The 22,629-nt window shown below is 32.5% G+C and overlaps 1 protein-coding gene across 1 annotated transcript in view; it reads left to right on the forward strand.

Annotated features, from left to right (window-relative positions):
- Positions 1-22,629, forward strand: part of Dhc1 (dynein axonemal heavy chain 1) — a 402,656-nt gene that overhangs the window by 233,205 nt on the left and 146,822 nt on the right. The window contains exons 49-58 of the mRNA XM_085812430.1: positions 950-1,066; positions 2,309-2,372; positions 6,950-7,072; positions 8,039-8,169; positions 12,820-12,973; positions 14,700-14,864; positions 16,793-17,019; positions 17,429-17,651; positions 18,224-18,422; positions 20,494-20,639. Coding sequence (XP_085668556.1) covers positions 950-1,066; positions 2,309-2,372; positions 6,950-7,072; positions 8,039-8,169; positions 12,820-12,973; positions 14,700-14,864; positions 16,793-17,019; positions 17,429-17,651; positions 18,224-18,422; positions 20,494-20,639 — 1,549 coding nt within the window. The remainder of the gene's footprint in view (positions 1-949; positions 1,067-2,308; positions 2,373-6,949; positions 7,073-8,038; positions 8,170-12,819; positions 12,974-14,699; positions 14,865-16,792; positions 17,020-17,428; positions 17,652-18,223; positions 18,423-20,493; positions 20,640-22,629) is intronic.

The following is a 22,629-nucleotide window of genomic DNA, read 5'->3' on the forward strand; positions in this document are numbered from 1 at the left end:
ATTCCTCTTGCTCTTACAATATGCATCTCATACTGTAATGCAAAACTAAACAGCTTTATCTTTGCATATGTCTAGACTACATCCTAAAAACTTATTCATATCTAAACAATCTAACTTTGTATATAATATTTATATATGTGTATATGCATACCATCTGCACGTCTAATGTTTTAATGTAACTTGTACTAGGTGCAGAATACATCCGTCAGATTGGCAACCATCTTTGTACGTTTAATGCCAGGGAAAGGAACTACTTCGATGACATTCTATTCTGTTATGTATCCTTATTTAATGATGAGTTTTAATTAATAATATGGTTAAATGAAAGTGCAAAACACGCATTTGGTTAATTTTAGCATTTCACAAATTCGAATATTTTTAAAGCAATTTCAGATTTTACCCGTAGATTGCATTTAAAAGATATCAAATGTATCATTGATGCAAGGATAAGGATCGCTGTACAAGCTCAACGGTCCACTTTACAAAAAGAAACATCGAAAAAGGGGGGAAGGCAGTGTTAAACTAACAGTATGAAGAAATGCATCGAGGCAGAAAGTGATTAGGTACGTAAATGCCAAACAAGTCATTTTTCAAATATATATGTATACAACCATGAATTAGCATCAAATCTTTCAATCAAGTCTATACCTTAGTACATAATGTGGTTAAAGAAATTTGCTATTTTCTCAAGGACTTGGTTCAAGCAAGTTGCAATCACAAAACTACGAAAGGTATCCGTAAATGACACTGGGATTTGATGGATGGTTTTCGTTTTATAGACAACTGTCTTTTTTTATGAAAAAAAAAAAAGAAAGTAATCTTAGAAGTTTTATTTTATTTGATATTGTAAGATATTCACAGAGTTTATAACTGCTCATAGTAATAGCTACTTATAAAATACAAGTATTACTAGACATCTAAATTGCAGCTCATTGTATCTCAATTTCAGATTCATTCAGCAGCAAGATTACAAATGGTTTGAAGCTACTTTGGCAAAACTAGCCGCAGAAGAAAATATCGACATCAATGATAATGAAGATATATGCTATTTTGTTGACTTTCTCAGGTTAGTAATTTGCTTTTTAAAGCAAATAAAAATTCTACTTAATTCTTTAAACTTCAGTAAAATTTTCTTTTTCTGAAGTTTTAAAGAATTAAATGTCAGAAAAGTCTACACACGTTTGAATGATTTTGAGTACGATTTTTTTAAATGCGTTTTTCCTTTCAATATCATATGATTCAGAAAATACAAAGTTTATCTTAGGTTTTTTATTCTACTAGAATCCATACACATTAAAATGTTTCAACATTTTTACACAGTTCTTAACAAAATCAAAATATGATTAATAATATATGTATATTTTTATGTATTTCAAAAAGACACTCCGAGTTAATTGATTCTAATATATTGTCACTTCCATTTCTAATATTTTAACATTTATTCAAATTTATACCTTCAGAAATTCCTTTAGAAATCTAGTTGAGAATATTAGCGGTTTTCACTTCTGCTCAGTCCTTTTTTCTACCAGAATCCATAAGTCATGATTTTCATAAAAGCAGTGTCAATTAATATAGTAGGACATTTTCCTTATCCTTTTGCTCTCATTTCATACAGAGATCTTTCAGAAAATTACAACCTTTATACATGAGAATCATTTCTCAAATAAGGAATTCAGTACGTTATCCTAAAAGGCGCTGATAGCGGTAATCTAGTCAACACACTAGCTCACTCCATATTAAGGTATGTATGCATCAAAATAATGCATGCAAGGTAGGACTATCATATAAATTTTACAAAATGCTGTTTCTGTAAATGCTAAAAACATATCCTAAGGTTTTGGCGCATGTGTAAATCGTCCAGATCAGCAGTAATGTAGAAGTTTACTAAATTAAATCAATCATGGTTTAAAGAAGGCAGCAAATGACTAATTTAAGAAATTTTTATTAGATGACCCCCAGGTTGTCACCAAATTCAGAGACGAGTTATGTCCTAATTTAACTCTAAGTTTACAAATAACAAACTATAATTTATATTTAACGTACTCTAAAAGAACACAAGTTAAGTATAATTTTCAGAACATCCATAAAATTCTATAAATATTTGTATTATTTCTATAATTTATATTTTTCTATAAGAATGCTTTTCTAAATTTTTAAGCCATTAAAAACGGAGATCCGTCAAATCATTTCACTGAATTTTCTCACAATTATAATTTTTTATCAATGAATACATTTATGTAGATGTGAGAGATAAAAAATAAATGATTAACTATGAAGCCGTTTACTTATTTTTAAAATTTGCTTTAAGAGATACCCCTGAAGTTACAACCGAAGATGAAGCTGAAGTGGAAACACCAAAGATATATGAACCTGTGAGTATGCTACAATCATATTTTTATGCATATGTTTCATTTGTAGCCTGTGCATAACACTTTCGTTTCATGTCATTTTGTCCGAGTATTTTAAAGTCTAAAATTTCCGGCAAAACTAACTAATTAGATTCTGAATCAAAAATGCTTTCGATTTTTTTGTCTCCAAAAATCGAAAGCATTCTCTCTCTCTGTTGCAACAGAATGCTTTCTGTTGCCTTAGTGAGAAAAACAGCAGTCGGTAGCGTAGAGGTACAGACCTGCGCTTTGAAAGATGTTTTCTTACTCGTGAAATGATAGAAAGCCTTTCGTTGAAGGAGATACAGGATGTGACGCCTTAAAAAAAGGCTTGACGTGGTTGCATGACTCCATTTATTGCTTAACCGGTCCTTGGACAGATAAGCAAACAAAAGTGTAGACAAACTTTTACTAGACTTGTCATTTTCTTGACATACGTTTTATCGGGGGATGAAAATGATCGGAGACTTCCCATAGCAAATGAAGTGGAAAAAATACCCTTGCGGCGATGTAGAAAAATATGTGCCAATCCATACCAATCCTTGCGGCGATGTAGAAAAATATGTGGAAAGCTTAAATTTAATATCTGCATGACAATAATTGGTTGCGAGATTGCAGGTTAAAAAGTTGCAAGGTGACTGAGATAATCAATGAAGTTCAAATGAGGCGGTTGTATTATCAGGTTCAATGTTCCGTCTTACTTTCTTTGGGAACATGCACAGACCTGACTCGGAACAGGGAGCTTACTAAAGCTATGTTCAATAACTGTGGGAAGTAGACAAGATACACAGGAAGGGTATACAAAACCCTTTATTTTTTACTCTTTACAATAATTTCCGTACTTCGGAATACAGAGACCAACTACTTGTGGTCTGAACGTAAGAATATAAAAATATAACTAAACTCTAACTTAAATTTGGAATAATCCACAAGGGCCTACGTATAAGATTGGCCGGATATTAACAGGAAGCCGTATGTAGTACAGAGAACTGTTAACACTACAATACGTTTAAAATTATCACGAGGATTAAACCTCTGGCCTGGAAGGCAAACCGCAACCGAGTAAAACTTCTATGGCAAGCGACCTGCTTCGACTAACTCCTTCCTCTCTCTCGCTTGGCAAAAAGCCACAACTTAAGTACTTGGCGTTCGCCAGACAAATTTGCATAAATAAGTTAAAGCTTTTAATTCTGGCCGGAAGTAGAAAATAAGAAGTGATAGTAAAGATTTAAAATAAAATAAACGTTAGTAAAACTTAAGATACTTACATACTTCCCGATAGAGTTAATTAGTTTGAAACTGAGGTCTAAAACGACCTTGTTGAAAACTTTTAGCTTTAGAATCTAACACGAGACCAATCTTTTACAAACATTTCTCACTAGAAACTAGAAATTTAAAAAAAAAATTGTTTTTACAATAGCAGCTCCATGGAAAACCAATTTTTCATCTGTACTGCATCTAAACAGGAGCTTTTATTCAAATCTGGTTCCTTCCAGAGATCTGGAAGGAAAACTAGTTTAATGAAATGTTACACAATGAAATGGCAAGTAACATGCATATTTACATTTCTCTTAACATTCTTATTTCATTCATGACTATTTTAATTATCTCTCCCCATGCTCTCTGACATGTGTTGTAAAAGAACACCAAACACGAATGTGTTTATGTATACGTGTTCAACACTGCCTCCTACATTCAAAACACTAACGTGTTAAAATTCAACATGACAAGACCTCGTAACACACCCTATCTTCAACTCTAAACCCTGAGGTACTATTCTGAAAGTGGCTAACTCTGAAGTGTAGCGTCAGAGAGCCTAACTACATTCATTCAACCTTTAACACATATTCACCATAATTTGGTCTTTTTACAGTCACACGAATAAAAAAAATTTTTTTGGCATTACTTTTACTTTTACCATATCACAGTATTTCTTAACATTTAAAATAACAGTTCACATTGTATATAAGAACATATTAACATGCCGTTAATTTTTCAGATTTGAAAACATACATTAGTAGTACATTGTTAACTTCTATTCTTTTCAAAGCAAGTGCCAATTCTTTCTACATTGAAATAATACTACATTTCAAAAAGTCTTTCAGACTAAAACTTCTTTCTTGCTAGAATGTTTTAAATAAAATTTATACAATAACTTTTTACAATATTTAAGTCTTTACACAACGCTATTATACATCAACTTTAGTTTTACGCGCGAGTAATTGAAAAACATAATACCAAAATCGGTAACAACTCATTTCTCGCCTTTTTGGCGATAAAGGTAGACCTCACATGAGGTAAAACTTCTTGAAATCTGCCACTTGCAGTAAGAATGAAAGATTAACTTAAGTTTGCAAAGTAACATAAAATTTTTCTTATCTTTGTGATATTCGGACATTCTTTTCTGAGCCCAGTCCTGGAAGGTAGCGAAGATTCTCGTTTGATTTATCCTTTTTCTTGTGCGGGCTCGCCCCTCAGTTTCTTCCTCTAGAAGCTTTCTTTTTCCTCCAGTTCGGTCACCCTTGAATACCTTCTTTTTCGCCTCTGCCTGGTCTTGGCCGTTTGATGGCAGCTGGTCTTGGCGGAACCGGGATACTTCTTTCTCGTTCCTGCTTGGACCTCGTTGCTGGCCGTTCAAATTTTCCTTGTATCTTTTCCTCCGCCGCTAGTGGCCCTTCCGCAGTTCGGCGACATTTGCTGCGGAGAGTCCTGTCCGATGAGTAGATCTTACGTTTGGGAGCCGGGTTATAGTTGCCGTTATTTCTCCTGGCTTTCTTTGCATTCGTCGTACTTCTCCCTTCTTCATTCGGGGGGTGTTCGTGAGCTCTCTTTTCTGGACGGTGGAACGGCTTCTTTTTCTTGTTACCTTCAATTTTCCAACGAGGAAACTTTCTTTTCAATTGCCCCTGCCTCCTAATGGCTTATCCTTGTGCTTGACGTTGTTCTACCTCTGGAGCTTGTGCCTGCCGTGTCTGCCGTGCCGGATCCTGCAAAAGATCGTTGAAAATTTGCATTTTATTACGATCATAGTAGGGTTTTATTTGAGCAATGTTTGCGGAGCATGTTTCACCATTCCTGGCTTTTAACACCACTACAGCGTGAGTTATTTTTTCTATGACATATGGTCCTTCAAATCGTGGAAAAAATTTGGCAGTTTTATCTTCTGGTGCTATAGAAAGTGAATGCTTAATTTTTAAAACTTCATCCCCTACTTTATAAGTTACTCCCTGTCGTTTCATATCATAATAAAGCTTATGTTTTCTTTGTGCTACTTCAGTATTCTTTTTTGCTTCTTTAATTAATTTTTCTATATCACCCATTTTAAATTCTGGCGCTCTTTGTTGCACATAAAATAATTTATCTAACGGCGTTATAATCTTTCTGCCTAAAAATAACTCAGCAGGAGTTTTGCCCGTTGTATCATGTTTTGCGGTCCTAAGGGCGAAAGCAAATTCATTGACATTGTTATCCCAGCTTTTATGAAAATTTTTAACATAACTACGGATAATTTTCACTATATTTCTATTGACCCGTTCCGCTATATTTGATTGCGGGCGATACGGGACCATTTTTAAATGACGTATGCCCAGTTTTTGGCACATGTCTTCAAATACATTACTTACAAATTGAGGACCATTATCCGATATAACTTTTAGGGCAAGCGGCCTGCTTCGACTAGCTCCTTCCTCTCTCTCGCTTGGCAAAAAGCCACAACTTAAGTACTTGGCGTTCGCCAGACAAATTTTGCATAAATAAGTTAACGCTTTTAATTCTGGCCGGAAGTAGAAAATAAGAAGTGATAGTAAAGATTTAAAATAAAATAAACGTTAGTAAAACTTAAGATCCTTACAGTATCAAAATATGTTCTCTTTCCTTCAAATATAATATATTTTAGTTTCATTTGTAGGATAAATAATTTCAGTAAATTCAGTAGTTAAATGTTTTAGACTATTGTTTATTGTTACTGCGTGTACAGATTATATGTATTCATAGTCCGTCCTAGCTATATATATTTTTGTTTTATTTAAAATTGCGTATTCAGCGAAAGATGATTTAAAAATACTCGTAAAAGCACTTTGCGTACATATATTGCACAATTTTATTTAGCATTAAGTGAACTTTTGTAGATGACAGTTTTGAATACTTGTCTACTATCTTCTGTAAAGCTTGCCAGCCAAATCTGTATACTCTAACCAACAAAAATCACTTTATAGTTCTTAAGTATGCATTTTGTTTGTTGTCTTTTTAGGCTATGTTACACCTTTTGCCACAGTTCCCAATTCTTTTATTTTCATTTCAATCATTTTACCTCGTACATTCTCTTTTGGTGTCAAAAGCCAAAAAAATTGTAGTTTAATTTTTGGAATCTAAAGTACTATAAGGCTACTCGAATTTTAAATAAAAAGGAAAGCTGTGTAATATTTTGATATAAAAATTATAAAGTATTTTAGCTTAGTATTTATGTAATTGTTAATCTATATTGACTTTCTTTATAAACCTCACTTTTAATATTCACTTTTGTTTGTATTCTTGAATAAAGTGAACTTACGTTTTACGTATAGGTGCGATCGTTGGAGACGCTACAAGAAAGGTTGACTTTCCTATTGAGTCTCTACAATGAAGTGGCTCGTACAGGGCATTTAGATATAGTATTTTTTAAGGATGCTGTTTCTCATCTCACAAGGGTACACTAATTTAATTAAATATGTTCTTTTTTAATGACTTTGTATATTGCAATTAATTTTTATTCTCTGTAATATTATTACGCTGGTGTTCAAAATTAAGATAATTTGAATATTTTGTCAATTGTCTCGCAAAAACTGAACTAAAGATGCAAATTATACTTCCAAAAAACAAACAAATCAACAAAAAATCTAATCAGTACTGTCCAATACTGTCTATATAAACCTTTTTAAAAAAGAGATGTTATTCAAAGAATCTTACAAAATTTGTGCTCTAAAAAAACTTCTGACTTGCTTCAATATTGTAACAGACTCTCGAGGTAAATGCTTGCTAAATGCAATTGCATAGACCGGGCAACCATACAAAAGATTATTCTTAATTTTTATAAAATTAAAAAATTCTCAAACAGAATATCTGCGTGATTTAAACCATTTTTGTAGTTAGAAGCATGTTTACCACAAACGGTTGTAAAAGCAAAGAACTTTGAAAGTCTGTCATGAACACAGTGTATGAAAAATGTCCTAATAGAGGTAATATGTCTTAATATGTTTATGTTTAACGCGCCAGTAATTCCTCTTCCGTATTTATTGCGTTGCTATTGTTGTTATTATAACAGCTGAAAAAGAAAACTGTGTAAAATTTCGTAATTAATATAATGTAGTTTCACATATTAACTTCCTTAACAGCTAATGTTATTCCATATCTAGTCATTTATTTAATGCCATAAAAAGTTAAAAAGTGTCATTTTAATTAATTTGTTGTATTCGGCATTTGTAAACGATGATTACAATATGATTAATCAGCATTCAAATTTTTATATATTTTAAAACAGTTTCGATGAAATAGGGAAGTAGTTTTTAATTAACAAGACATTTTATAATAGAAATAAAGTTTGACTCAAAATTCTGTTTCAGCAAATAGAATTCACATTATTAAGGATAAGTTTGCTATGTGTTTAATGTTTTTAGATTTCAAGAATAATAAGATGCCCTGGCGGTCATGCTTTGTTGATTGGTGTGGGTGGATCTGGCAAACAATCCTTGACAAAATTGGCTGCATTTATTGCTCATTACAATATACAGCAAATTAATTTGACCAGGTATATCTTAATTTTTGTAAAATGGCTATTGAAAAATAAGCCCAAATGGGCGTTGTATACTAAATTCATGTTTTTCACATGCGCATTAAAAATATTTAAAAAAAAACTGAAGTATGTAAAATTAAAACTGTTCTAGCAACGCAGAGAAATTACTATCCTAAATAAAGATGTTTTCGAAGTATGATAAGTTCGATAAATATATTAAAAATTTGACTTAATGCCGAAAACTGAATCTGTATATAAAAAGTTACAATTTCTTAGATTTTGGTATTATTTTTTGTCAGTGTGCAGATAAACACTCTGTTTAAACATGTGTGTTGGTGACGATAATAAAATATAAAGTGCGTTTTCGGGTGAATTAGAGATATATTACTCTTATTGTTTCAAACAATGTTTTTTCAATCATTTTCTTAAAGTTAGTAAATCCTGTTAAAAGCTACTCCTACCATCAATTTTTAATTAAATTTTTGTTACTCGAATTCAACAGCATACTGAAAGGGTTTCATGACTGTTACTCGCTAACTGTTACTGTTTTTATGCAGTAATTGATCGCATTGATCGCATCTTTAGTGTCAAGTTTAGAATAAATTAACTACTATTATCAACCTTTAAATTTAGACCAAACCCACAGCAGACTGTTTCTACAATACAGTTCGCGTTGGGGTGTTTAATCATATTTTGTCAAACGATTTCTGGCATTTGAAAGAAAGTGACTTTAGAAGACTGTGTTGTGAAATTTTCAAAAAAGTAAGGTCAGCCACAGAATGTCACCAAATCATGCGTACAACTTTACATACTAATGCTGTATCATATGATACTGTGAAAATTTGGTACCGAATGTTAAAAATGAGAACTATGGCATTTTTGAAGCAGATCGCTCTGGCCGGCCTACTGATGTTGATATGACCCGCCTGGAGAACTTGTGAAAGATCAGTATGCAACCACTCCAGTGCTTGCTAAAGAGTTAGTGCCATGTCTATTAGTCGCGCTATGCATCGCAAAAACTTGACGTACAAGTTCAATCTCTGGGTGCCGCATGAGATAACTCGAGCAGATAAGAATATATGTGTTCGAGCCTGCAACTAATCTGCTCGAATATCAACGCAAGGACAAAATTCTGGAGTGGGTGGTCACTTGCGATGAAAAGTGGGTTTACTTCAACAACAAAGGCCGTAAAGAAGGTTGGTACGTGAGCAGCGTCGCAAAGCGCAATTTGACTAACAAAAAGATCATGCTTTGTATCTGCTGGGATTGCCGTGGTGTATTTGGAAAGAGGTAAAAGCCTCGGCAGTAAGGTATACAGCGAAATGTGAGTTCATGTTAACGCTGCTATCAAGGAAAAATTTCGAACTGAGTTCCGGCGCAAACAGGTAATGCTCCATCAAGATAATGCAAGACCACTTGTGTCTGCATTCACCGGCTGGAATCTGTACAGATTCGAATGCGATCTTTTGCCACACCCAACATATAGCTCCGACATCCCTTCTTCGGACTTCTACCCTTTTTCACCCCTGCAGCTACAGCTTGCTGGTGCTGTATTCCATTCTGCACAGGTCGTCCGAAATGAGGTTGTTCTGATTTTGGACTCGAAGCCACCAAGTTTCAGGGCTGAAGGCTTTGAAAAACAACCTAAACGTTGGTAGAAAATCATGAATTTGGGTGGTGATTATTACCCGCACTAAAGACACTGATTTCAGGTTTTTTCTTCTAATTCTCTTAAAATCGTTTTTGGCAGAAAACTTCATTACAACCAGATATAGCTTATACCAGGAAAAATGTTCCTTTATCAATTTGGATGCGAAATAATTATGCGCTGGCTTGCATGAGAGTAATTTTCCTGCTTAAATAAAATTGGCTGAAATTGGTTAGATCTTTTTAACGAGCAATTTTGTTTAATGGAAAAGAAACAGCAGCAGGTCAAAATAATTGCAGTCAATTCTCGAGTATCCGAGCTGATACCGGGAATGAATTTTATAGTTTACCCAGAACTGCGCTTAACCTGATGACAGTTAAAAACACAGAAGCGACGAAAAACGCATACTATGAAAAACAGTAAGGAATTGTTAACAATATGCCTGTATTATCAAATAGTTTAATCTGCAGAATTATTTCATTTTATTGCATAAATTCAATCAGAATTCAAAATAAAAAGGAGATACCTTAAATTATTGGTTACAAACTGAGGTTGTAGGAAGGCTAAATGTTAAAGTGGCTGATGAGTCGAATTTTTTTAAACAAATGGAACTTTTTTAATAAAACAAAATTCTTTAACTAAATTTAAAATTTTATTTACTAAATATTTATCAAAACATACATAAAAATTGATAGCAATAACAGAAAGGAGAAAAAATTCCTATTCATATTGACTTTCCCTTTAAAATCTAAAAGCTGGTAGCCGCCTGAAATTTCTGATAGTTACAGTTGTAATTCAAAAGTATTCAAAAGACAGTTAAATTCTTTGACTAACTTTCATTTCAAATAATTTTGATATGTTGAATAAGCCATTAAATAACTTACTTAAATTTAAAATAAACAAATTATGAAAGCTTTCCAAGTGGGAAGAAACTTGAGAATAATTGATGGCAACCTATTCTTTTTCTCTTATTTGTCAAATCTTTCTTTGACACGTACAAGAAAAATACACAGATTTATATGTAAATTTTTGCAAACATTTTCAACTGCAACACTTAATGACGTTTCGATTGTGATAAAGTTCGTACCCCTGGAGAAACATTACTAGAGACTCTCTTCATCAGGAACTGCAGATGCTTATCGGCCAATCCGGTTCTTTTTTATATATGTTAATTTTCAACTACCGAAAAACAAATTGCTGATGCATAAATTTATTCCCAAAGAAAGCGGTTATTCGGATTTCAGAAACTCGTAACTTAAAGTATTTATCTTTTGAAAAGTACGATAAAAAATTAATCAAAAGGTGTGCCTTTAAATCTTTAAATAAGGTTTATAACATAGTATAAATGGATCAACCCTATTTGTAGAATTTGTACTGCGTTATTCCCGTTCGTTTTTAATAGGAATAAAAATAAGACAAAACTGGATTCCACATAATTAAAATCTTAATTTTTCTTCAGATTATTCTAGTAATACTGCTAATTAATTCACGGCCGATTAAATTTGCTTCCTGGACTGCATGCGACCTGTGGGTGACTAATTTGAGACCATTGATGTAAGATCATTAGAAATAAAGAAGCTAATTTATATTTTGACATCATCTGTTATCCCTGTTATTAACTCACAAATTTTTAGTGTTTTTTTTTTTTTTTTTTTTTTTTTTTTTTGTCTACTTTCCTCAGAAATTTCATTTTAACAATTTAAATCATTCCTCAATTTAACTTTTGTGTTAGATAAAGCCCGGTTGATATCTCTACTCGCTTGATCCTCCCCGGTTAACGAGACCGCTATTTATTTTTCCCAGATACTGTAATCAAATGTCGGTTTTTTTCACTCATTAAATAATCATTGCTATCAGATTCCTTTTTTGGAAGGAGAAGGAGAAAAGCGACTTAATAAAAAAAGTTGATATTTTCTTTTTTCTATTTACACTCAAAGTACATGAAAAATATTCATCCGAGTGTTAACCTTTTGAAGGACAAAACACCCGAGATTGCCTTTCATTAAATCACACAAACGCCCGAAAGAGTTGAGATTGCGATATTGTTTTCTTTAATTCATGTAAGGTTTGCAGTAGCATGTGCAGTTTCTCCAAACGCTTTGTATCAGTTCTTGAAGACAGTCTTAAAAGGCTAGTGGAAGCTTCTTTGTTAGGAAGTAGAAAGATCTTCGCACTTCTTTGTGCGTGAATGGAAGGGTAAGGAGAGGAAACGGAAGGGACGAGTAATGAACGGAGGTGGGCGTTTCGATATTTTAAAACATATAGCCCCGAAACGTTCGATAAAACCGAAACGTTCGCTAAAACATCGTTTCGGTTTTCTAAAGTTTAAAGACTTCTTTCTATGGATTATATAAGAAATATTTTTCATAAAGTATTTAAGTAAAATAATATATATATGGTAGACTTAAAAATGAATTAAATGCGGTTTTTTTAAATTTTACATTTATTGTATTATCTTTCTTATTACCATTAATTTTCCTTAACTTTCGCACTTTCCATTAATGTCTAGACCTTATTTCCGCAGAATATTTATCATTTATTTTTGCGTATGATAATAATTTTAAATGCTTATACATATTTTTAAATTACAAAGGTACACCATACAGAACTTTCACAGGACTTTAACACATTTAGGTTTAGAAATTAAAGCTTGGTTAATTATTCTTTCTTCAACCCAAATAAATTTTTAAGAATAGAAAGCGTTTTAAGAACATTATTGTCTACGTATGTATATAAATATATATATCCTACCAACCGATCGAAGAACATGTATAAAATGTTTCGATTATCGTAAATTCATATTAAACATAATTATTTTTATTGAATTTTATGATTCATTTTAACGTTAAATGGTAAATATTGCTGTTAGCTAACTAGGACTTTCATTTATCGTATCCAGTGTGTAAGGCTTTATTTCTATTTTTTCTTCTTCATTTCTATGCATAAAACATTCATGTTTGTAGACCATCCTATACATTTAATAATGGATCTCCATTTCGTATTGCTGTATTTTTCAGGAATTACAATGCAACGAATTTCTTAGAAGATCTCAAGGTTTTGTATCGTACTACGGGTATTCAGGATAAAGGAACAACTTTTATTTTTACTGACCAAGCGTTGAAAGATGAATGCTTTTTGGAGTATTTGAATAATGTTTTGACATGTGGAGTGGTAATTATTATACTGAAATATTTCAAATCTTCCTTCTAATATTTTTTATTCGGTGCAATCCTCTCGTTTTTTATTCCACCGTTTAAATTCTATGTGCACTCAAAATGCAAATGAAATTAATACAAATAATAAATTCAAATTCATATTTTGGATAAATATTTTCATTTAAAATAACCACTATGTACATTATATAAGAATAAAGTATGATGAAATGTGAAATAACAGGAAATTCATTTTCACAGGTTCCGTAATTAATCTTTATAAGTCAATACAATGCTTTTGATAAAAATCTTATTATATTCTATTAAATTCGTAATTACAGTCAAACATATTCGAAAATGAAAAGCTTCAAACATTTCTACATTTAGATTCATGCGTTAATTTTTGATTTGATTTTTGAAAATGGAATGCTACAAATATTTAAATTCCAATCTTGAGTAATATTCGCGTAAATATGTTCAGCGAAAGTTTAATGGAACGAAACACGTCGCATTTGGACAAATGTATATATATATATATATATATGGAAGGAGACTTAAGACGATGATGACTATATTGAAGTGGCTGTACGAGAATTAGTAGCTGAATCACTATTAAAAATTAGATTTGGTAGAATATTATGAAAGCTGATTATAATAGCGAACGTAGCCTCGCAATTGAACGAACGATAAGCAATACAATTCGTTGCTACAAATAGATAGGTGGAAAAAAAAAAGCTCTAAAGAAAGAAATTAAAGAACTGAAAATGTATTCCTAAAGTATGTATTTTTTAAAATTATTTCTAATAAATACTTTTTAATTTGTGAATTGCATTTCATTTATTGAAATCAGAGGGAAAAAATTTGATATTAATTATTTTCAGCACAAAGAGCGTTAACCCAGAAGGGCTATTAATTTCGTTTTGGCATTTTGCGTTTAAAACTTTAAATGTTCGTTTAACTTTTCAGATTGTTGCCACCAAATGTTATAGCCCTATGTTATATTTAAAGAAATTAAATAATGAGGATGAATGAATGTATTATGTTTCTCACGCTGTCATAAAACAACCTCTGAGTACCTGGTACTTAGAGCCATCAAATTTTGAATAACGTGCGTTTCCACCCGAATATGGCATCTGAAAGCACAAATTTGGAATTTGCTTTATTATATATTTCATATTTTGTAAAACTGTAACGAGTTCTTGATTAACAAATTTAACGATTTCAAAGCGAGCAATGGCAACACTGTACGAAAAAAAGTTTTTATCTCCAGCGCGCGAGACTTTATCGGAAATCCTAAAGATATGCTAAATTTAAAACTATTTTGAGATATTGCTCTTGAACTGAATTTTATGGTTTAAGTGCGAAGAACATGATATTTAATAAATAAAGGTAACACACAAAAAGTTAAAAAAAGGTCCTTTTGGGCGTAATATAAAATTTGAAAATTTTCAGATTTTTTTAATAAATAATAAACTATTAAACGATTTAGTTCCTCGATTAATTTGCTTCCAAACTATCCAGAGTATTGGCGAAATCATTTTCCCGGACAAAGCGAGGTATTTCAGCGCATTACAGTAAAATTTAAACTTTTCCCTGCCTTTTCCTGTTAAAGCTCTTCAAGTTAATTTTCTTGGTATAATTCTTAATGCATAAAACTGATACTCTGAAGAGCGAAATATTTCTGTTTCCTTTGAAATACTTTCCTATCAAGTAATTCCTATCTTTTATATAAACATTTATTGTAGGTATCAAATCTTTTTAACCGGGATGAGAAGCTGGATATTATAACGGAACTGACTCCTATGATGAAGCGAGAACAACCTCGCAGGCCCCCGACTCCAGAAAATGTGATGGACTATTTTCTGTATAGGACTCGGAAAAACCTGCACGTTGTATTATGTTTCTCACCAGTAAGAGCTATTTGATGTTTTACTGTACGAATATAATGGGACGTCAGCCATATATTCTTTAATGTAAATCATACTTTTAATTAAAATTTTTATTACACCTTTCCGAGTGAGATTATTTATCTTCACTGTTCTTCTTGCATTCGTTTTGAAGCTGGAGAAAACTTTTACAGTCATCTGGACATGAATTTTCGAAAATCTTAATAGCTTCTAGTCCACTTTTAACTGAAGTCCGTTTTATCTTTATCAACTCGCAAAATTTTCCGTAAAAGAAAGATTGCTCCCTATTTTATAACAAGCAAAATATTTCACTATTAATCAATGACTTAAAACAAATAAGCACTGTATTCTACTAATGCAAATTTTCTATTCAGAATTTTATTTTAATTTAAGAAGTAGGAAAAAGACTTATGATTACGTTATTTTTTCCTCTTTTCTCTCTCTCTCTCTCTCTCTCTCTCTCTTTTTTTTTTTTTTTTTTTTTTTTTTGGTGAATGAAACTTGATTGTGTTATTATGAAAATATGAGCAGAACATTTTAAATGAATTGGCTTATTTAGATCAGCAGTATGGACTACCTGGGGGTCGATAAAATATTAAAAAGGATCTGTGATGATTATGGGATTGCTAGCCGAATGTGCATCGGCAAACTGATCATGATCAAGAACCCATTGATTACAAAAAAGAGTATTAATAAACTTTATAATTAATTGTTTATTGATGTATAAAACTTTATCATACAAATATCTCATATCTTATTCAGAACACATGGGTAAGCTTATAAGGTTTTTTTTCCAGCCTTCATAGCATGCCTTCGTGGTATAGTAGTCAGCACGCTCGACGCGTATTCGAGAGGTGCGTGGCTCGAGTCCGGCGAGGGCAATGCTCATTTTCCATATGTCTTGCTTCCAAATAACCTATGTCTCTAAAAGCTAAGTTGCGGAATTAAAAAGTCATCTAAAAGAAATATCTCAAAATTTAAGTTGTTACCGAACCAAACGTTGCATAAATAAATCATGTGCAGGAGTCACATTAATTAAAATTGAACTTTCGGGCAATGAGAATCTGTGACTTTGTGCCTGATAATTTTTTTATATTTTTAAAGTTAAAAAAAATAAAGAATACAAAAAATATAATTGAACATAAGTCTAATAAACCATTTTCTTCCATAACCTTTGATCATATTCCTAGTTTAATTGCTAAGTTATGTATGCGCAATTATTTGTATTATGATTCTGTTGTTTGTATTCTGATTGTTATTTCATGTACAGAAAATTGAAAGAAAGTCTATGAAGAAAACTGTTCTTTTAAAAAGGAATTCAAGAAGTTCAAGTAAAATTTTGGAAATCCTTGATTTAGATAATGGCAAAGCACCGGAGAGCTATCTGCCTAAAGACAGGGATGCCTTCGTGTAGGTCTTTCTGACTAAAACTCGCTTTTATTCATGTTGTGCATGAGAACATCATCAAAACTCCCACGAAGCCAGCCTCTTCTCAGGAATTTGACCCAGGTCGAATTATCAGTGTTTCGTGATTTTGTCGTTCGGCTGTTGGTGGTCATACTATTTTTAGAGCTTGACTGAAGAACTTAAAACTACAGTCATATTATTTTACTTTTTATTATTTAAAATAAATTTAATATTAATGGTAACTAAGATTCTCAATTACATGGCAATCATGTCTCTCAAGACATATTTTGGCCAACGCATTGACAAATCTGTTTACTGACGCATGCCTTTGTATATTGCTGTATATTATTTAAAAATTTTGCTTTCGTAAAATCGTACGGAGGGTGTCAGCAAATGAAAAAAGTTTAAGTGTTAACACTTAAAATTTTTTTCATTTGCTTTAAGATGACATATGCTTTAAAATGTAATAAAGGTAATTTGCCAAATAGTCTCATAAATTTTGATTTTATTTGCTTTTATTTTAGGTGGGAGAAACATTACGGGCTCGAGCTTTGAAGTTCCCTGGAATAGTATCTGGATGTACTGTGGACTGGTTTCAACCGTGGCCGAAAGAGGCGTTGATTTCGGTATCGAGGCACTTTTTGCGAGACTTTGATCTTCAATGTGACGAGACTGCAAAGCAAGAAGTCATCCACACTATGTCGGACATGCACGACCTGGTAGCTGAGCAATGTGCAGAATACTACCAAAGGTTATGGGTTCTTTTTATAATATACAACAATTAAATATAAGTATCATGACCTCTGTATGGAAGGAATTTTTAAATTATTCAAATTAATTTCTATAGAAAAAGCCATTAAATGAATCCACTAAATATCGAAATGAATGGATCAATTTAAATACAGAAAAATATGTCATTTTATTAGCTTCATAAAAAGTTAGTAATGGGAAAATGTAAATTAAACCTAACCAGAAATGAAAATTAGTGATTCTAAAAAAAAGATGAAACATTCCTCAAAATAATGTCATCGCATTCTATATTTTGCAGTGATTAGATTTTGAACCTTTCCTTGTACTCGGGAATAATAGTAGTAGATAAAAAATGTAATAAATGGTTAATGGCTTCTAATTCGCTAAACGTACCTTTCCATTTTGTTCAGATTTCGCCGCCCTGCACATGTCACGCCTAAATCGTTCTTATCTTTCATCAATGGATATAAAAAAATATACGAAGAGAAAAATATAGAGATCGGGAACACATGTACTCGCATGGAAAGTGGAATTTCGAAGCTAGAAGAAGCATCTCTTCTGGTCGAACGAATGAAGGAGACTCTTGCAACAATGGAAGAGGAACTTGAACTAGCTTCCAAAACAGCAGAACAGGTAAAATATTATCTTCATTTTGTAATAAGATATGTTTGTAATACAGTTTTCAGTTGTAATTTTATGAGATACATAAATTTTGAACTGAAAGATTTAACAATAAAAGTATATTACATATGTTTTTGTGGGAAAAAGTGGCATATAAAAAAAAAGTAAATTACTCTAGAATTATGCCTTTTCAGTAACATTTTTAAGTCAGAGATTAATGGAAGAAACATATGCTTAAAGATGTAGTAAATGCTTTAAGATGTAGCAATTTAAATATATATATAAAACCAGATCTTATGTAATAAAATTTGTTTATTTATTGTTTTAAAAATATTACATAATCTACAAAGATAGACAATATCTTTCAAAGCAGTGATGATGAATATTTTTGAACAATCATTAAATTATGAGCAATCGTTAGGGCTAGGAAAAAATATTCAACAGAAGTAGAATTTTTTACAACAGGCTAAAATACGTGTTGATCATCTATAAAATATGCCTGTGTCAAACGACTTTTTTAATCTCATCTGAAAAAAAGAGAATTTTCTTAAATTGAAATAACTGTTTTGAATATGCATCTATAGGTACTGGCAGAAGTGTCTGTGAGAGCAGATGCCGCAGAAGTTGTGCGAGACAGCGTAGAAAAAGCCAAAAACGCTGCTCAAGAGATAGTGAAAGAAATACAGGTAGACAAAGCGATTGCCGAGGAGAAGCTAGAAGCTGCCAGGCCAGCTCTCCAAGACGCAGAGGCAGCTCTTAATACTATCCAACCTACACACATTGGTAAATAATTATACTTTAGGCAATTATGGTGTACTTTATTATTCAATTTTTATTTCAGATGGGAATAAAAATGCTAAAATTTTTATGAAACGTTTTAAATATTGATATCCCAGATAAATATTCGAAGTCAAATATTTTCCAGTAGTACCGTACTGGCAAAATATTCGACTGAATATTAAATTAATGTATATAGAAGTACCATAAACAAAATACGATGGCTGTTTTAAAAAATAATTGGCGATCTCCATATTAACATTCATTAGAAAGTCCTCCACGAAGGCATTCCTCCCCTTAGGCAGATAGCCCTAGTGTGCTTTGCTATAATTAAATATACCATACCATATTAACATTCTAAATTTGGTGCCCTCCCCCTAAATTCATCTGTTCTCCCAAATTCGAGATCATTCCAAATTATATAACGCTGCTTGAAAAAGTTAATTAAAACTAATATAGACCAATCATAGCTTAGAATCGTCTGTACTCCTGCGAAGTATAAATATTGAGTCACGCTTCCCTTTTTTCCTGACTTCTGCCATGCAAATGTTTCCTTGCCTGAAATGACGAACTATGATCGAAACGTAATTTATCTGTCAAATAAATATATTTTGATGTGTAAAAATAAAGATGGTGATTCGCCTAAATTGGTTTTGTCAACGTCTTATTCCTGCCTTATCCTCCCAGCCATGTCTACATCCAGAAGTTAAGAGTACCGGATATATATATATATATAAGATAATATACATAATATATAAAGAAGTACCCTTACAGTTTTGACGGTTATAAATTCCAATAAATATTTTTTTAAGCTTGAGGGGACTTAAAAATTCCTTTCTGATCAAGCATCAATAACATAAAATTTAATGTTTTTTCCCAAGTTGAAAATTTTTAAAAGTATTTATACTATATTCATAGGTGTATTTGGAAGTATGTAATTGAAAAATTAGAGGAAAAATATCATGTAGGTTTACAATCACAAATTACCTGTTTTTATCATGTCATAACAAACTTTTATTTAAAAATATTGTTACGAAATGTACAGGCGCGGTAAGATAGCTTACCCGCAAAGCAGTTTTAGGGTTGCCATAAAATGCAAAGGAGAGCAGGGTCGCCACATTTGGCAAGAAATCGCCCATTTGACGAAAAATTGGCGATATACCATGGACGGTTGGAGAACCTTCTGGAACGAATTCTTACCGGTTTAGTCCCAATACAGTTCAAAACAACACACTTTCAAGATGAAAACTTCTTACCTATAATAGGTGTCTTATCATTCAATAGGCCCACCAGCGGCCGAGCGGTAAAGTCGCTGAACACTGGTAGTTCGGTCCGAGGTTCGAATCCCGCGAACGGGCTGGCTGCATGGGCGTTTTCGTGGTTTTCCCCATGTGTAACGTGTATACGAGCTAGTTTCCCTTAGAAAGTCCTCCACGAAAGGCATCCCTCCCCTTAGGCAGATAGCCCTCGTGTGCTTTGCCATAATTAAATACACCTTATCATTCAATTGTCTTTTAGCTTTTTGTTCAAATGAGTTAAAAGTGAATATCCATTTTGTACTGTTTTACAGTGCAAAAAAAAATCTATTCTTTGGTTCACTTGCTCCATTTTATTTTATGACTTTTATGTGATTTTAAGTTTATAGAATTTCATTCAGTTTGAAGAAATATTAAAATTTTGTTTATGCTAACATAAGTGTAAAAGAAACATGACAGCTTAAAATTTAAACTATTTTGAGGGTGAGTGGATACAGATCCCTCTTTTTCAAGCGGAAAAAAAAAAGAACGGCACACTTTTAAGAATTTTTTTTTTTTTTTTTTTTTTAATTTGCTGTTTTTGAAAATGAGAAACAAATGTTTAATTGCCTTCCCAAATCGATAGTTTTTCAAAATGCTTGCTAGTCTTAGCTTTGTTTCGCCTTTGTGAAATTTAAATGTTATTATAACTTAAAATAATAAAGGGTAATTTTGCAAATCTTAAATTAAATGTTGTGCTTGTCTGTAGTAGATTTAATCTACTAAAGTCAGTATCTTATTTGCATTTTGTTGCTAACAATATCTTATTTGCATTTTTATAGCCACTGTACGAAAGCTAGGTCGTCCACCAGCCCTCATAATGTATATCATGGATTGTGTGATGATCCTCTTTCAAAAACGTCTGCAAACTGTGCAAGTCGATCCGATGAGAAAATTTATAAAGCCCTCTTGGGAGGAATCCTTGAAGGTTATTGTTCTTTTCTAATAGTATAATATAGATTTCATGTTTTCATAATATGACATGTTATTATAAAGCTCGTTTTATTTTTATATCTCTTTTAATTGAGATATTTCAGATCTTAACTCTATCAACTCTAAAGTGTGCAGCTTTTCACCTACAATATCCCTATGAGCAACTCTATCAACTCTAAAGTGTGCAGCTTTTCACCTACAATATCCCTATGAGCAACTCTATCAACTCTAAAGTGTGCAGCTTTTCACCTACAATATCCCTATGAGCAACTCTATCAACTCTAAAGTGTGCAGCTTTTCACCTACAATATCCCTATGAGCAACTCTATCAACTCTAAAGTGTGCAGCTTTTCACCTACAATATCCCTATGAGCAACTCTATCAACTCTAAAGTGTGCAGCTTTTCACCTACAATATCCCTATGAGCAACTCTATCAACTCTAAAGTGTGCAGCTTTTCACCTACAATATCCCTATGAGCAACTCTATCAACTCTAAAGTGTGCAGCTTTTCACCTACAATATCCCTATGAGCAACTCTATCAACTCTAAAGTGTGCAGCTTTTCACCTACAATATCCCTATGAGCAACTCTATCAACTCTAAAGTGTGCAGCTTTTCACCTACAATATCCCTATGAGCAACTCTATCAACTCTAAAGTGTGCAGCTTTTCACCTACAATATCCCTATGAGCAACTCTATCAACTCTAAAGTGTGCAGCTTTTCACCTACAATATCCCTATGAGCAACTCTATCAACTCTAAAGTGTGCAGCTTTTCACCTACAATATCCCTATGAGCAACTCTATCAACTCTAAAGTGTGCAGCTTTTCACCTACAATATCCCTATGAGCAACTCTATCAACTCTAAAGTGTGCAGCTTTTCACCTACAATATCCCTATGAGCAAAGTTCGACTATTCCCTCGTTCCCTACAGCCATAGCCAGTAATTAGGAAAATATGAAACTTTGTGTATTTATACTAAAGGTATGGGAAAGATGTCTGGCAGAAAAGAAAACAAATTCATTCCAAATATCACCATTAGAGAGCATATTGTTATGAAAGATCCGTAGCATACATGCAAATATTTTCAACGCCACGCAGCAGTGTTATAAAACCCATAAGCATTCGCAAGAAACTAGTTTTAGTGTTCGCCTTTCACACTGACGTTAAATTTGAAAGATCAGAATTTATTAATATTTATCATATCAGTTTTCTCAACTATTATTTTATATTATTAGTATAATTAATTTTATATTGCTTAATATATTACTTTTATCAAAACGCCTATTTTACACCATCCGTTTTATGGAAATTTTGGATTCTGAAGGATCTTCGGGCAATGCCAATCACTGCTAAAGGATTCCGAAAAATAATAATGAAATCTGAAGCAGCAGTTGGCTGTTTGTGCTGAAGGGGCAAGAAAATCGCATCTATAGAGGTAATAAAGGAGTAACGGTCCAGATTGCAGTGGCAGTCTATTCTATTAATTATATTAATGTAATTTTTCATACGTTATTTATTCACAGAATTGCAACTTGCTGCTACTGAGCCATGAGCAAGTACCATTAGATTCAATACATATTGCGTATGCTTTACATATTGCATATGCAGTTTTGAAATGCTTTCAAAATCATGTTATATCTGGTTTTCTTTTGTTGTTGTGTTGTGTTTTTAACTAACGTTTTCTCAACTCTTAGTGCACTGTTACTTTTATTATAGATTTAAAAACATAGTTCATCAATTTAACTTGTTTTGCATTTCTCTTATTACGTCTGGTACTATTCCGTTTTGAGGGCCGTAAAAAATTGCAGCGAAAATGTATGCGCAAAAGCGCCAAATCTAGCAAACGCACCCACTTTTAACAGCGCGCCAAATCTAGCGTACGCGCAGATTTCAGATTGCGCAAGTTTAGATAGTTCTGTATTTCTTAATTGACGCCATAGAAATACTAGTTTAATTTTTAAATCCTTTTTTGATATCCTATG

This window comes from Stegodyphus dumicola, chromosome 3, assembly GCF_044657685.1.
Source record: "Stegodyphus dumicola isolate Sdum_Otavi_A_Nest chromosome 3, ASM4465768v1".
NCBI classification, from domain to species: Eukaryota; Metazoa; Arthropoda; class Arachnida; order Araneae; family Eresidae; genus Stegodyphus; species Stegodyphus dumicola.